Here is a 14,114-nt window from a genome sequence, read left to right as displayed (position 1 = left end):
TTCCAGATTTGTGCGTGTGCTGTGTCTATGTGTGCTTTGTCTGGCACAGTAGGGGACACAGGTGTTGCATCAGCCAGTCATCTCAGTCATCTCAGTCAGTCGACCCGTGGCACCTGGGTCTGCCCCGTGACCTCCTGCCAGCGGGCGTTCGACACTTCACGTGGCCTCAAGGTGCACATGGCCTGGCACAGGCGTCGTGGTGACGTCACCGCCACTTAGTGGCTAATGACGGTTGTTGTTGTGTGTGCTGTGTAGAAGGGCCAATGCCCGAAACGTCGTCTATTAGATATATTATTTCCCTTTCAAGCACATACAAGCACAATGCGTTATTATTAACGAATGTGTTGAGATTTTTTTTTTATTAATGAGTAAACAAAACATGTTTCCCTAAATAATGATAATTATCGGGTCAATTAAATGTTTGCTTTACCGCCAATACCAACACAGCCGCCATTCGCCACTGAGTGACGGCGACGTCACCACGGGGTCTGTGCCAGGCCAGGTGCACTAAGACAGAGTCTGAATGAGTCTGGAGTGTGTCATTCAGACTCTGTCTTATCGACAGACCTGTTCTTCACCTGAGGACGGCTGCTTGCGTTGTGGCCGAAACGTCGTGAGAATTATTTTATTATGTTTTATTTTTATTATTTTATTATTTCCATTCTACGTGACTTTACCGAAAGAACCAAGAAAACAACAACAACCGCCATTCGCCACTAAGTGGCGGTGACGTCACCACGACGCTTGTGCCAGGCTATGTGCACCTTGAGGCCGTTCACACACACACAATGTTAAAGCCACGTGAATTCCCCCATTAATTATACTATGTGACACTATTTTTGCTCCTGGGTACTAAGTGTTATTCTAGATTTGAAGTTGTCGTGACTGCAAGGATCCATACTCTTTGGTTCTTTCGGTAAAGTCACGTAGGTGAAAATAAAATTTCATAAAAATGAAAACAACTAAATTAGATCACGACGTTTCGGGCGCAACACAAGCATCCATCATCAGGTGGGTACAACTACAGCGAAAACATGTGTTGCGCCCGAGACGTCGTGATTTAATTGACTTGTTTTCATTTTTATTTCATTTTATTTTCACCTACGTGACTTTATCGAAAGAACCAAAAACTACTAACTGTTATTTGCAATAAATTTCAAAAGATCACTGTCCTGGTCACAAAGGCAAAGTTTGTGGGGAATAATAGCAATTTTATGTACTTTTGAGGCATAAGCAATTAGGAAATAACACTTGCAATCCCAGGAACATTTTTTTAATTGCACTGTTATCAGACAACTCACGCGATTAATCTAATTCATAAAAAGCACACACATTCATTCATTCATAAATTCCCCCCGCCCTCCACCCCCCGTGGCGGTGACGTCACCGGTAGCTGGCACGCCCTTTTACGACACCACCCGTGCCCGATGCTTCACGGTCAAACCGTAAAGCGGATTTCGCGGGAGACGTCGTTACAAAACGTAGTTCGCATACGCCGAGTAGAGAAAAATTTATTTAAATTTTCTTTGTCGTCCAATCGGCATCGAGAGAGGAGAGAGCTCCGCCGATCACGTGCAGCGCGGGAACCAATGAGACGCCGGTGTGTGTGTGTGGGGGAAGGGAGGCGAGAGGGCGCTTAACCGCAGTGGGAAATGTAATGGGGGTTATTCATTGTCACGTGACTAATCACCGGGGGGGGGGCACCACCCCCCACGGTTGTTTGAGACTCAATGGAGGGTGCGGATTTTGACGAAGACGTCGTGTTTAAGGTTGAACTCTTGTGTTGTTTGGACTTGTTTAACTCTTCCCCGCCACCAACACCCCCCCAGCAACCCACCACCCCCCACCAACCCCACCACGCCACCACACCACTCCACCACCAACACACCGCCACCACCCCACCGCCACACCACTCCACCACCACCAAACCACCCCACCACCCCACCACCAACACACCTCCACCACCACACCACCCCACCGCCACAACCACACCACCGCCACAACACCACCACAACACCGCCACCACCAACACACCGCCGCCACCACCACAACACCACCGCCACAACACCACCACAACACCGCCTCCACCACACCGCCGCTACCACACCGCCGCCTCCACCACCACCACAACACCACCACCACACTACCACCACACCGCCCCCACCACACCACCGCCACCACCACCGCGTCGTGTTCGTCACGCCCCCGAGGTTGGCGTGCCACAACGAGGCCTCGTAGCGTCGTGCAATCTCACTGTGATCTAACCGTGTTAGTGGAGGACCGCGGAGCTTGGGAAATTGGTGGTGTATGTACAGTGCGTGTACAGTACGTAGCAGTGTCGTCGCTGCGCTACGAACCCGGCGACTCGAGTTCGATTCTGGGCCTCCCCTAGGTCGACTCGGCCTCAACTGAATGTTTTGTACATCGCCACGAGGGAGACAAAGGCGGCCGGGCGTGGTGCTGGCCACCCATCCCATCTTGTGCCGTGTCGGCCTTCATAGGTGCCGCTTGCTAACAGCACTTGCCCCTACAGTTTGTTAAGGCTACACGGGGGATCTTTGTCTTGTGCATGTACGTGTGTATGTTGAACTTCTTTCGCACCGTACGTAGCCAGCCGTGCTAATCGGAGGGTGGTTGAGTGTGTGGATTGACTGAGTGGGTGATTGACTCTGTGTGTGTTGGAGAGCAAAGCCACAACATTTACAATCCGAGTATCGTAACGTTTCGCCAGTATGATAAGTGTTTTTTTACCCTTCTATCTGGAAACAAAACTGACACCTTTTTTTACAAGGAGCCATGTTTGCATAGACCACAATACCTGCAGTCGTAATGCAAACAAAAACATAACTCTGATAATGTATGCACTGTCCTTGAAGTTGATTCGTCCACACCCGAGACAGCTTTCCTTAGAGCCTAGTCTCACATGGTGTTGGACCAGATGACGCCTTTTGGCGCCTTTTGGCGTCATCTGGTAAAAAAAACTATCATCATATTTTTCTACTGGCAAATGAGGTTCCAATGGTGTTTCGCCAGTAATTACAACCGGCATCATCAGGCTGACAACAAGATCTGTGGAGAAATCCTCCTCCTGTTTAGTTCCTTAAATAGAGGGGGTAGATGTGATGACATCATATTATTGGTTCTTTCGGTAAATTCACGTAGAAGGGAAATAATAAAATAATGAAAATTCAACAACAAAATTCTCACGACGTTTCGATTGCAACACGAGCAATCATCATCAGGTGTGAAAACCACAAATATTTTTTTTTATATCACTTGTGAGCCCTTGAGCGAAGTGGGGGGCGGCGGATGAACTTCTACAGCAAAATTACTGTAGTGAGCAGTTCCACCTTAAGACGGATGCTTGTGTAGCCTCCGAAACGTGATTTAATTTAGTTTTCATTTTTATTTTATTTTCACCTACGTGACTTTACCGAAAAAACCAAAGAGTAAAGTTCCTTACTGTCAAGTTCCTTACTGACAAGGTGCGTGCTCTTTATGAATGAGCAGATGACAGCTCATTGCAACCGCGAGTTCCCCTTTCGCGCGAGCCGTGATCTGACACAGGCACCGCTAAACAGCGTAGACTTGTCTTCTTGGTTCTTTCCGTAAAGTCACGTAGAAGGGAAATAATAAAATAATAAAATAAACATAATAAAATAATTCTCACGACGTTTCGGCCACAACGCAAGCAGCCGTCCTCAGGTGAAGACCAGGTCTGTCGGGGAGACGCTGTCTGAGGATGGCTGCTTGCGTTGTGGCCGAAACGTCGTGAGAATTATATAATTATGTTTTATTTTATGGTATCAATATTATATTCCTTTAAGCAATCGCTTTCAGTACGTTGTTTACACCATGTTTTTTCATGGATGCTGTGTTTTTTTTCTATTTCTCACTATAATGCCATCGTGTTTGAGGCTGGATCTACATTATAATTACTGTGGCAGATTTAAATTACTATTTTTTTAGAGATACAGCATGGGATTTGATGATAATCAAAATCTAACTTAATTTTTCTTTTCAAAAAAGCTACTTTTTACATTGCGGTTATGATTCACTAGCCATTTTTTATTTATCTTATCTATTATTGTATATTATTGATTTATTTTACTGTAACTTGCTGCGTTTGTCGGAGAAGCAGTGGTTGTTGTTTTTGTTGATTAAACACCGATTTAAGAGCTTCTTGGCTCACAGGGTAATTAAATAAGTAATATTTTTAAAAACTTTTTTTAAACACGCTTTTAAGAAATGTACGAGTAATGGAAGAACTCCAGGAAGTGGCCCCGAAGCTTGCTGTAACGTAAGGGACCGTGCCCAATTACAGCCAACGTCAGTTGAGCGTGGACAATTGTACCCAAGCCGAAACATAACATATAAAAAATAATGTTTAAAAATATATTTTTTATGATAGAATATGGTATTGTCAACAGTATGACATAACTATACCAAGTTTGCAGTCGATACCACATTGGGAAGTGGGTTAAAATTGAGTTACAATATTTGAGGAGACAACGACAACAACAACAGAGTGAGTTCAAAGAAAGTGTGTAAAATAGACTGGACTGAAAGGTGAAGTTGCTTTTGGATGGGACGCGTCACTTGAATGGATGTGGGCCGGTGGTCGAGACTGATAAAGAAAGGAGTGGCAGCAAAAGGAGGGAGCACGCCGGAGAGTAATTCACCGCAGACGTGGGGCGCGTCTGCAAGAACTGGATTGCACCGAAACTCACAAAAATTATTTTCAGGGCCTACCTTGGCTCCTCCCACCCTCAACCAGTATATATACAAGGACTGTTTTCTTGGAATTTCTCTTACTTGATGCAGCTATCGTGCTGTGACGGTTCCACCTGCAGACGGAAGCTTGTGTTGCCTCCGAAACGTCGTGATTTTTATTTTACTTTTATTAATTTTAATTTTTTTACCTACGTGACTTTACGGAAAAAACCTAAGAATATGAATAAGAACTGGATTGTTATATCGCAGGATCGTGGGCGATTGTGGCAACGGCTTGCGGAGACCTTAACCCATGAAGTTTGATTCATCGCGGCCTGCAGCTGATTCTTGTAATGATTGATTTTGATGATGATGGATAACATTGACATTATATTCTTGGTTCTTTCGGTAAAGTCACGTAGAAGGAAATAATAAAATAATATAAATATAAAACAATAAAAATTCTCACGACGTTTCGACTGCAACACAAGCCATCATCATCAGGTGTGAAATCCACATCAGGTGTGAAATCCATAGCAAGACATTTTTTTTTCAAATTTTCTTGCTGTGGATTTCACACCTGATGATGATTGCTTGTGTTGCAGCCGAAACGTCGTGAGAATTTTTATCGTTTTATATTTATATTATTTTATTATTTCACTTCTACGTGACTTTACCGAAAGAACCAATAATATGAATCCCTGCAGTCACGAAAGCTTCAAATCGAAATTTAACATTGACATTGTTACGATAATTCTTCTCCGGGTGTTGGGCACCAGGGCTCGCCTCTTTACCAGCACCTCGAGGATGCGGGCTTCGCTCAACTGGACTCAGCCGAGCGGCAGAGGGACCCCGGGGGGCGACCGGAGGAGCACGAGGAGACGCAGATGGAGAGCCGCATGTCGTGCGTGAGTTCTTCCCCTCCCCCACCCCGCACTGGTGTCTCTGAAATGGTGTGGAACTCTACCCCCTTTGCACATCCGCAACATCAAATGCAGTCTGACTTTTAAGAAATATCGAATAGGCCTCGTATCTGTTCGTTCAGGCTTTCGAGCACGCCGAGTTGTTAACTTGTCTGCAAAATCTGGGCCCGTTATCAATGACATTATTAGTCTTGGTTCTTTCGGTAAAGTCACGTAGAAGGGAAATAATAAAAAAAAACAAGTTTTAATTTATTCGACGTACGGTATACCGAACGATTTGCCTCCCTTACGATGTCATGAATCTGTCAGGATTTGGAGTAGCATTTCAACAGGGTATGGGGACGGCTTCACCCAGCAGTGGACTGACCAAGGGCTTTACATTTTGTTTTAGAAATTAAGAAAACAGTGGGGCCCAAGAAGGACATCCATTGGGGTAGCCCAGCATTTGTCCTTACCCCTCCGGTCCAAAATTTGGGGAGGTAGTGGCCTTATTGGCACAAGACACAGATTAAATTTTGAAGCAAACGATGAAACGTGCAGTGGACACCTACGGCCTATTTGCTAATGGATTGTGATGATGAGTGACCTCCCCCCTAATTGGTACCTGAAGTTTCCACACCCATGACTGTCTCCCCCCTCAGTGAGCAAATTATATCTCGACTTTGTCCCGTGACGTTGACACTGAAGCCTTGGTTTCGTTTGCCGGTGCGTATCATTGTGCAGTTGTTAACAGACACCTTCCCTTTGACCGTTGTACTGTAGTCGCTTTACAATCACTTCAACAACACGGAGAGTCTTGAACGGCGGGATGGTGACTCAGAAGATCGGGGTGCACCAGCCGCCGCGAGTTGCAATTGCAAAGACGAGGAGGTAGCCGTGATGGTTTAGCCTTGTCAGTCGAAGGCCACGGAGACTTTCCTCCTCCGTCTTTACAGGGCTCGGTCTGAAGGGACGAGGAAGAGAGGTGGGCCAAAGACAAAGCCACATTGAGGGCAACCCCCTTCCTTGGCTATATTTGGCCGGTTTTCTGGCCGAAGGCGCAGCAGAGAGCTCTATATGGCACAACGGTACATTCCCGCACGGTCGTACTTCCCACAAAGAGCACGATCTGGGAATGACATCTGCGGGGAGGGTGACGTAGCGAGCCGGTCCGTGCAAAACCCCGGCCGTTAAAACTGTCACGGAGAGTGAACGCAGACAAGAGGCGGTTTTAAAACGAGACGCGGAACGGAATGGCTTTGCCACTGTGCTCCGTTACAAACCGCTGGCGCTGGCCCGGCGCGCGTCTTTATTCGTGAGAACTTCAGTTGTGCTCGCGTGAGATGATTACATTTCTCCCCCCCCCCCCCTCCGGAGCGTGACGACATGATTAAATCCGTCACTCTGTATCGGGATTGCCATGCCCGCTCCACCAGCGTGGATATCCAGTGTCCCGTTCCAAGCGATGTAAAATAATACGTAAATAATCGCTGGCTGGCCGCACTGGTATGGTGGGGTGTGAAGTATTGGGTGTGTGAATTCTAGGGCACAGGAAAACAGTGGGCGGTTATCATCATCGTAATAATAAATATCAGTCGTATACCCCAGCAAAGCCTCACTGAGTCTCAAAGACTATATTCAAGAAGGGGAGCCGCTACGGTGGTGTGTTTGGTCAAGTCCTTCATTGAGAGTTCGGCTCCGTGTGGGAGGAAACCGGAAAACACGGAGAAAACCCACGCTTTGTGTAGGCCACACGGAGCGGTATCTTTTACTGAATTTTCCACGGATAGCCGACTCCGGAGTGGACTGGAATGCACAGGAGTTGATTTCTCTCTGAACTAGAGTTGCCCAAACAAAAGTGGCTTTTCCACGATTTTTTCCGAGTGACTCGAATCATCGCGTGAGATTTTGTGGAGGGGTGTGGGGTGGGTTTTGGGAGGCGGGGGGCTGCGGAGATCTTATCCAGAAATTTAAATTTCCGCTCGCCGAGAATTCTGACGTAGAATTCAGCGCAGTCCGGGAAACACAATCTTCCGGGAGAATTTTCTCACCCAGCCCGAACTGGTGGCAGCCAACTTGAGTCGTGTCAAAATTTGGCAATGGATTTCATTGTCGGGGAAGTTGAGTACAGTTTGGGCGGGGGGGGGGTAAAAGTGAAGTTAACGTAAACACACACATTCTTAGGTTTGCCTCCAAAACGTCGTGATTTTTATTTTATTTTACTTTTATTAATTTTAATTTTTTACCTACGTGACTTTACCGAAAAAACCTAAGAATATGAATTCTTGCAGTCACGAAAGCTTTAAATCTAGAAGTAAAACACACAAACAGGCTGTAGAGCCATACAGCTCATAATGCAGCATTGCACGCCACAGATGGTCGACACCGCAACAGAGAAACGGGCTCTCGTGCAGTAAACAATTACAACACATGGTTATGAATTTTAACAGCAAACGTGAAAGAAAAGACTTTGTATGTTTGCATGTTGAACTTCGTTCGCACTACCGTACGTAGCCAACCGTGATTAACGGAGGTGCTGGGGACGGACAAAAAACTAAACACAAACAGCAGTTTTAACAAAATTAGTTTCAATCTAGATTTAAAAGTGCTCAGTTTCCAGTGCTCAGCTCCCACATTCCAGCGCAGCAACATATTGAAACGCAGGATGAAACATTATCAACAGCAACGGAACGTGCGACGGACAACAGAAAAATAGGTTCTAAAGCGCGACGAACTAAAACGCATGGCATCTGCTGGAGTTGGCAGTCTCGCCGTCTTGTCCTGTCCTCTGAGCTGTGTGCGTTGCGTTGGCCCAGAGGGCCCGCTTCGTGCCTTGGTTGGGGGTGTCGCGACGCGACCGCTCGCCATATGCCGCTCGCTCTTCGGCGTCGTGGAATCCCACCGTGGGGGTCGCCGGAGGCGTTTATCGTGTCTTGCGTCCCCCCGGTGGCCACCCCCCTCGCTTGAGCACCTGTCGTTTACAAGCGGAGCGGGCTTGGGGGGGGGGGGGAATGCGAGCCGCGTTTTCTCGGCACACTCGGCTCTCCGTGCCTCCATTCACGTCGCAGCCACCGCGGCGGCGGCTGCTGCTGCTGCTTCCATTGAGGCGCTCGCAATAATTTACTGCGGAGGAGGAGGAGGAGGCAGGGGTGGCCCAGAGGTCAGAGTGCCGCGCCGGTGCTGCTGAGATCCTGCGTTTCAAAGCGGGGTTTTCAGCTGCCTGTGATAAACTCGGGCTGTCAAGAAGAGCGAGTTGATGGTTTCAGCCTGGCTACCAATGACTCGCAGAGAGATCCATATACTTGCATAAACTGAGCTGTGACGAACACATTGGATATAAGCCATGGCTTGTGCTAGCACCCAACTTCTACGGCGTTGAACTCTTGGCTGGCGAGGTTGCCTTGTCCGTGGAAACGCCCGAATGTGGACGTCTCGGCAACTTTTTTTGTTCGGCCGCTTCCATCCTTGCTGACCTGGCGCCTACACTCAGGGTCTTTCTAAACGAGCATCATCGTCACCTTCCCGGGACCAAGCCTTCGTGCCTTGCCAGGGGGTCGCGGCGGTGGCGCAAGAGCGGCTGAACGTAAACGTCACCGAGTCAAACAACATTTTTGTTAAAAATAACACCGCGGGCTTGAGCTTGTTGTGTCTCGCTGACAACCGATCGTATAAACGTTGCTCGGTGGAGGCGCGCGCGCGTCGCTAAACCGTTGGCCGTAAATCTCAAAATCTGGGCCTGCGCTTTCATGGCCTCGCGTCTGCCGCTTTTTACCCGCCTTCTGTTCCTCTGTTCCTTGTTTTCTGACACCTCTTTCATTTTTCGCTCGCAAGATGTGGTGGGGGGCGGGGGGGGTGGGGGGGGCCAGTGCTTGACAGGGCACGTTTTTTTTGTATTTTGGGAAGAGACGGTCACACGATTTCACAAGTGTCCAAAAATGAGACAGAAGGTGCTCGGACGACTGTTGGCCACCTCCGGTTGATAGCGGGGAAGTTACAGGTGCGGGTGTGTATATACGGGTGTGTATATGCGGGTGTGTATATGCGGGTGTGTATTATAGTGGGGAGCGGTAGTGTAGCGGTTAGCGTGCTGCACTACGAACCTGGCGATCCGGGTTCGATTCCCGCTCACTGCACCAGTGACGATTATCTGAACCGGTCCTGGGCCTCCCCTAGGTCGACTCAGCCTCAAATGAGTACCTGGTGCGATGTGTAAACATCGCCGCTAGGGAGACAAAGGCGGCCGGGCGTGATGTTGGCCACCCACCCCCTCGTGTGCCGCCGTGCCGGCTTTTATAGGTGCTCGCTAACAGCACTTGCCCCTACAATCTGTTAAGGCTATACGGGGGGATCTTTGTGTATTATAAAGTTGTGTATATACAGGTGTGTATATTTCCGTGGGGAAATCTTTTGAGGTTGAACAAGGGAAGGTCCACGGATGGGCTCTTGCCCCCCCCACCCCTCCCCCCCCCCCCAAGGATGCACTAGGAGTTGAAGAAGAACTCTGGTTGCCCCTCACCCCACCCCCCCGCCCCCCACCCCCCACCCCCCACCCCCCCACCCCCCTGCCCCCACCCTCGCTGGCGCTGCCCTGACTACCCCGGCTCTCCCTGGGGCTTGTTGTTGTCGGTGCCGTTCCCTGGTTGCTCCGTCGCAGGCTATGCATGACCGCAGTCCTTTATTTGACCGAAGTGAGCTCATTGCGATTCCATAATAGAGGTGTTTTTATTTCGATTTAAAGCTTTCGTGACTGCAGGGATTCATCTTCTTGGTTCTTTCGGTAAAGTCACGTAGAAGGGAAGTAATAAAATAATAAAAATAAAACATAATAAAACAATTCTCACGACGTTTCGCCTGAGGATGGCTGCTTGCGTTGTGGCCGAAACGTCGTGAGAATTGTTTTATTATGTTTTATTTTTATTATTTTATTACTTCCCTTCTACGTGACTTTACCGAAAGAACCAAGAAGAGGTGTTTTTGTTTGTTGGGTAAAGACCGTGCAAATATAAATGTGTCATTAACCTGCCACCACCTCCCGACACAGCCAATTGGTAAGGTTTGTCACGTGAACAAAATGAGGCAAATCGTTACTCGCTCAGCACAAACCGGTGTGTTGGAGAATAAGCTCTTACGGCATTTACAATTCGATTACTGACCCATTGCGATCCGCTGCAGCGTTTACAACGCTGGGGCACCTGCCGAGCTGGGGTTACGCAATGAGGGCTGTTCAGTTTTGAACGTTCACTTTTGGTTGAGATATCGGCACAGTGACCGATTCTTTCGAACGATGATGTCACTGATTAAATAAATAAAAAAGTTTCTACATTCACAGACAAGGTTGAGAAAAATGATGTGAAACCCAAAACTTAAGATGGCTTTTGTGCGTGCAGTCATTGGTGAATGGCTGGGACCATCAGCTCGTAACACTTGAGAACCCGGTATAATGATGGGCAGCTGCCTGGATTCAAACCCAGGATATTATCGGTGCCGGCTCTCATCCCTAGTCAACCTGTACACCTCACTGAATGCGGTTTAATCACGTTTGGCTGGTGGTTTTAAATCATCCGTTAAACTCGTTATCACGAGCAGAGAAAGAAAGTATAAATGAGCCATTCGAAGGAGCGCCGCGGTGGCAAGATGTTAACTGCCTCGCCTGGTGTACAGGAGGTTGTGGGTTCGATCCCGACCCTGGCGCTTGCTGCTGCATATTTTGAGTTTGCATTTTTTCTCCGTGGTCGCGTGGATTTTTTTCGGGTCCTCCGGTTTTTCTGTCCACATTTAGAATCAACATCACGACGCGTTTAAGAGCAGGCCACTTCGTCGAGCTATCATTCGTGACAGCTCTGTCCCTTCTGAAAAATATCTACATCGCTCAATGGGCCTTACCTGGTAAAATAAAAATTAACCCATAAAAACAAAGTTTTTCACTATAAATCCTTTATATGCGTGGCGGCTAGAGTCCTCTCGTTCTCTGGCTTGAGATGGCTGCCACCTATGGGTCAGATGAATGCCTGCCACCATTAAGCAATTGGTAATTAAATATAATAATTTTTTTCCTAAAAAGTGTGCGTGACAATGTATTTTCATTGTCACGCACAACGAGTCTGTGTGCAAAATGTCAGCTCGATTGGATCACGGGAAGTGGGTTAAAAAACGACCGAAAGATTTGCACGGTCGTAAACAAGCAAGTGAACTTAATATAAAGGATTTAAAAAATAGTAATGAGATGTTCACACTCACCGCATTCTCAATGGCCGTGACGCGAGCATGAAAATGTGTCCTGGAACAGGCTTCTTCAGCGGCTTAAGCGCTCTAAATATTACGCGGACGATTAAACTTTAGGATTTGGCAAAGTCGCTTTAGTTACTTTACAGGCTCCATTGGTCACATAAATTCACGTATATATAATTAGGTGAATTATTTCGATTTTTCATGCATTGCAAGATGGTTTCTGAATTGTGAGCATGTGCGTGGGTGGGTGCCCGTGTCGGTTTGTGTGTCTGACTTTTGTGTGTGTGTGTCATTTTGTCAATAAGTCTGTGCTTGTATGTGGTTGTTTGTATGTCCTGGTGGGGGGGGGGGGGGTCCCCCTTTTCAAAAACGGGGACTTCAGTGATTGCAACAACTACCGGGGCATCCCTCTCCTCCGTGTGCTAGAAAAGTTTTTGGCAAGGATTAATTATTCAACTTCGCCTTGCCAGGCACGCTAAGAAGAGGCTTGTGGATCAGAAAATGTGATATTGGACTTGGGTGGTCCTGCACGGATGCCATAATCTCTGTCCATCTGCTACAGCAGAGGTGAAGGGAATTTCAAGATGACCTACATCTGTTTTATTGATCCGGGTCAAGTCCCGTGATACCATCAATAGGCCTGGGCTCTGAGTTGTTCTTCGTGCTTTCGGGGTCCCTGACCATCTGCTCACAATCACCTTCATGATTGTGGGCAGGCCTGGGTAAAGCTGCATGGCTGGGAGTTGGAGCCATTTCTTATTCTCCTTGGGGCACGACAGGCATGTCCTGTGATCCCTGCGATATTTTTGTGACCACGTAGTTCAATAATCCTTCTATGGCTACACCGGATCACTTTGCATCTGGTGAAGATAGAATGGGAGGCTGATCAATGACACGGCTGCAGACAAGGGATGGCTCCCTATTGGTCGGCTAACCACGTGATATATGCTGATGATTTAATAATCGATTGATCACTCTGAAAGAAGTTGGAGACTCCTCTTCAGCCTGCAGTATGCCACTAAGAGATAGAGCCTTACCGTCGGCTGTATGCATATGTGTGTCAGTCTGTGTGCGACTGCCTGTTCGTCTGTGTGTCTGATTGTGCGTCTGTCAATCTGTTTGTGTCTGACTGACCACCCACCTCACTCTGTGTGTGTGTGTCAGTCTACGTGCATGTCTGTGTACGTGTCTCTTGGTCTGTGTGTGTGTCTGTCTGTGTCTATATGTGTATATATTTTACTGTTTCAGACTGTCTCTGTCAATTTCCTTGTCTGACTGTGTAAACAGTCATGCGTGGAAAGCGGTGGTCTGGCGTACTCTTTGGGTCTTTCGGTAAAGTCACGTAGATAGGTTTAAAGAAAATAACAAAAAACTACGACGTTTCGATCGCAACACAATCGGTCGTCATCAGGAAAAGGGGGTTAGCTTCTAAAGGCCAACTGTTTATAAAGGTTTGACTCGATCAGATGCGCCTTCTTGTCTCGAAGTTTGTTAAAAGATCTAATAGTTGTATGGAAACCCTCCCCGTAGAGGTGGTTAAATCTTGTCTGGCGTTTAGCACGCTGCGCTACAAATCTGGCAACTCGTGTTCGATTCCCGCTCACGGCCAACACCAGTAACGGTCACCCGAACCGGTCCTGGACCCTCCCCAAGGTTGACTCGACCTCAAACGAGTACCTGGCGCGATGTGTAAACATCGACACGAGGGAGACAAAGGCGAGCGTGGTGCTGGCCACTCACCCCTTTGTGTGCCGTGCCGGCCTACATAGGTGCTCGCAAACAGCACTTGCCCCAACAGGTCTGTTGAGGCTACGCGGTGGGCTCGCTTTGTCTTTGTCTGAACAGTCCTGTGCAGAATGGATCAGGAGGCCCTTCACTCTTCTCTTGTCGCACGTTGGAGGACTTGGAGCTTATGCCGCATCAACCGACCAGGTGGGTGGGCTCTTGTGACACCTCGGTGGAGGCCACGTAACACACGCAGATTTACGACAAGCTGGCAAGCCAATACAGTCAAGGAGCATTCGCATCGTTGGGAGATTTCACCAAGGGGGGGCAAAGATCAATAATAATAATATGCGATACTCTTAAATCTGGATAACTCCTGCCCATTTCAAAAACATCGTTCCAGCATGGAAGAGAAGGCCAAAATGCCTTCTAAGGGGCCTCTCTAGAGCTGCCTGCAGTGGGGGAGACCCTTCTACCAGCAGTGGCGTGAGAAAGTAATTGCAGGCCTTCATCTGTCCCTGTAAATACCTTCATGTGCATTCATCG

At 47.8% G+C, this 14,114-nt stretch overlaps 1 protein-coding gene across 1 annotated transcript in view; it reads left to right on the top strand.

Moving 5' to 3' along the window:
* The first annotated feature begins 1,683 nt into the window (after positions 1 to 1,683).
* VEZT (vezatin, adherens junctions transmembrane protein) overlaps positions 1,684 to 14,114 on the top strand; it is a 39,869-nt gene continuing 27,438 nt past the window's right edge. Inside the window, exons 1-3 of the mRNA XM_078874082.1 lie at positions 1,684 to 1,769; positions 5,493 to 5,621; positions 13,689 to 13,775. Coding sequence (XP_078730208.1) covers positions 1,731 to 1,769; positions 5,493 to 5,621; positions 13,689 to 13,775 — 255 coding nt within the window. The 5' untranslated portion in view covers positions 1,684 to 1,730. The remainder of the gene's footprint in view (positions 1,770 to 5,492; positions 5,622 to 13,688; positions 13,776 to 14,114) is intronic.

The sequence above is a fragment of the Lampetra fluviatilis genome, chromosome 38, assembly GCF_964198595.1.
Source record: "Lampetra fluviatilis chromosome 38, kcLamFluv1.1, whole genome shotgun sequence".
NCBI lineage: Eukaryota > Metazoa > Chordata > Hyperoartia > Petromyzontiformes > Petromyzontidae > Lampetra > Lampetra fluviatilis.
This window is presented reverse-complemented; position numbering and strand designations above follow the sequence as displayed.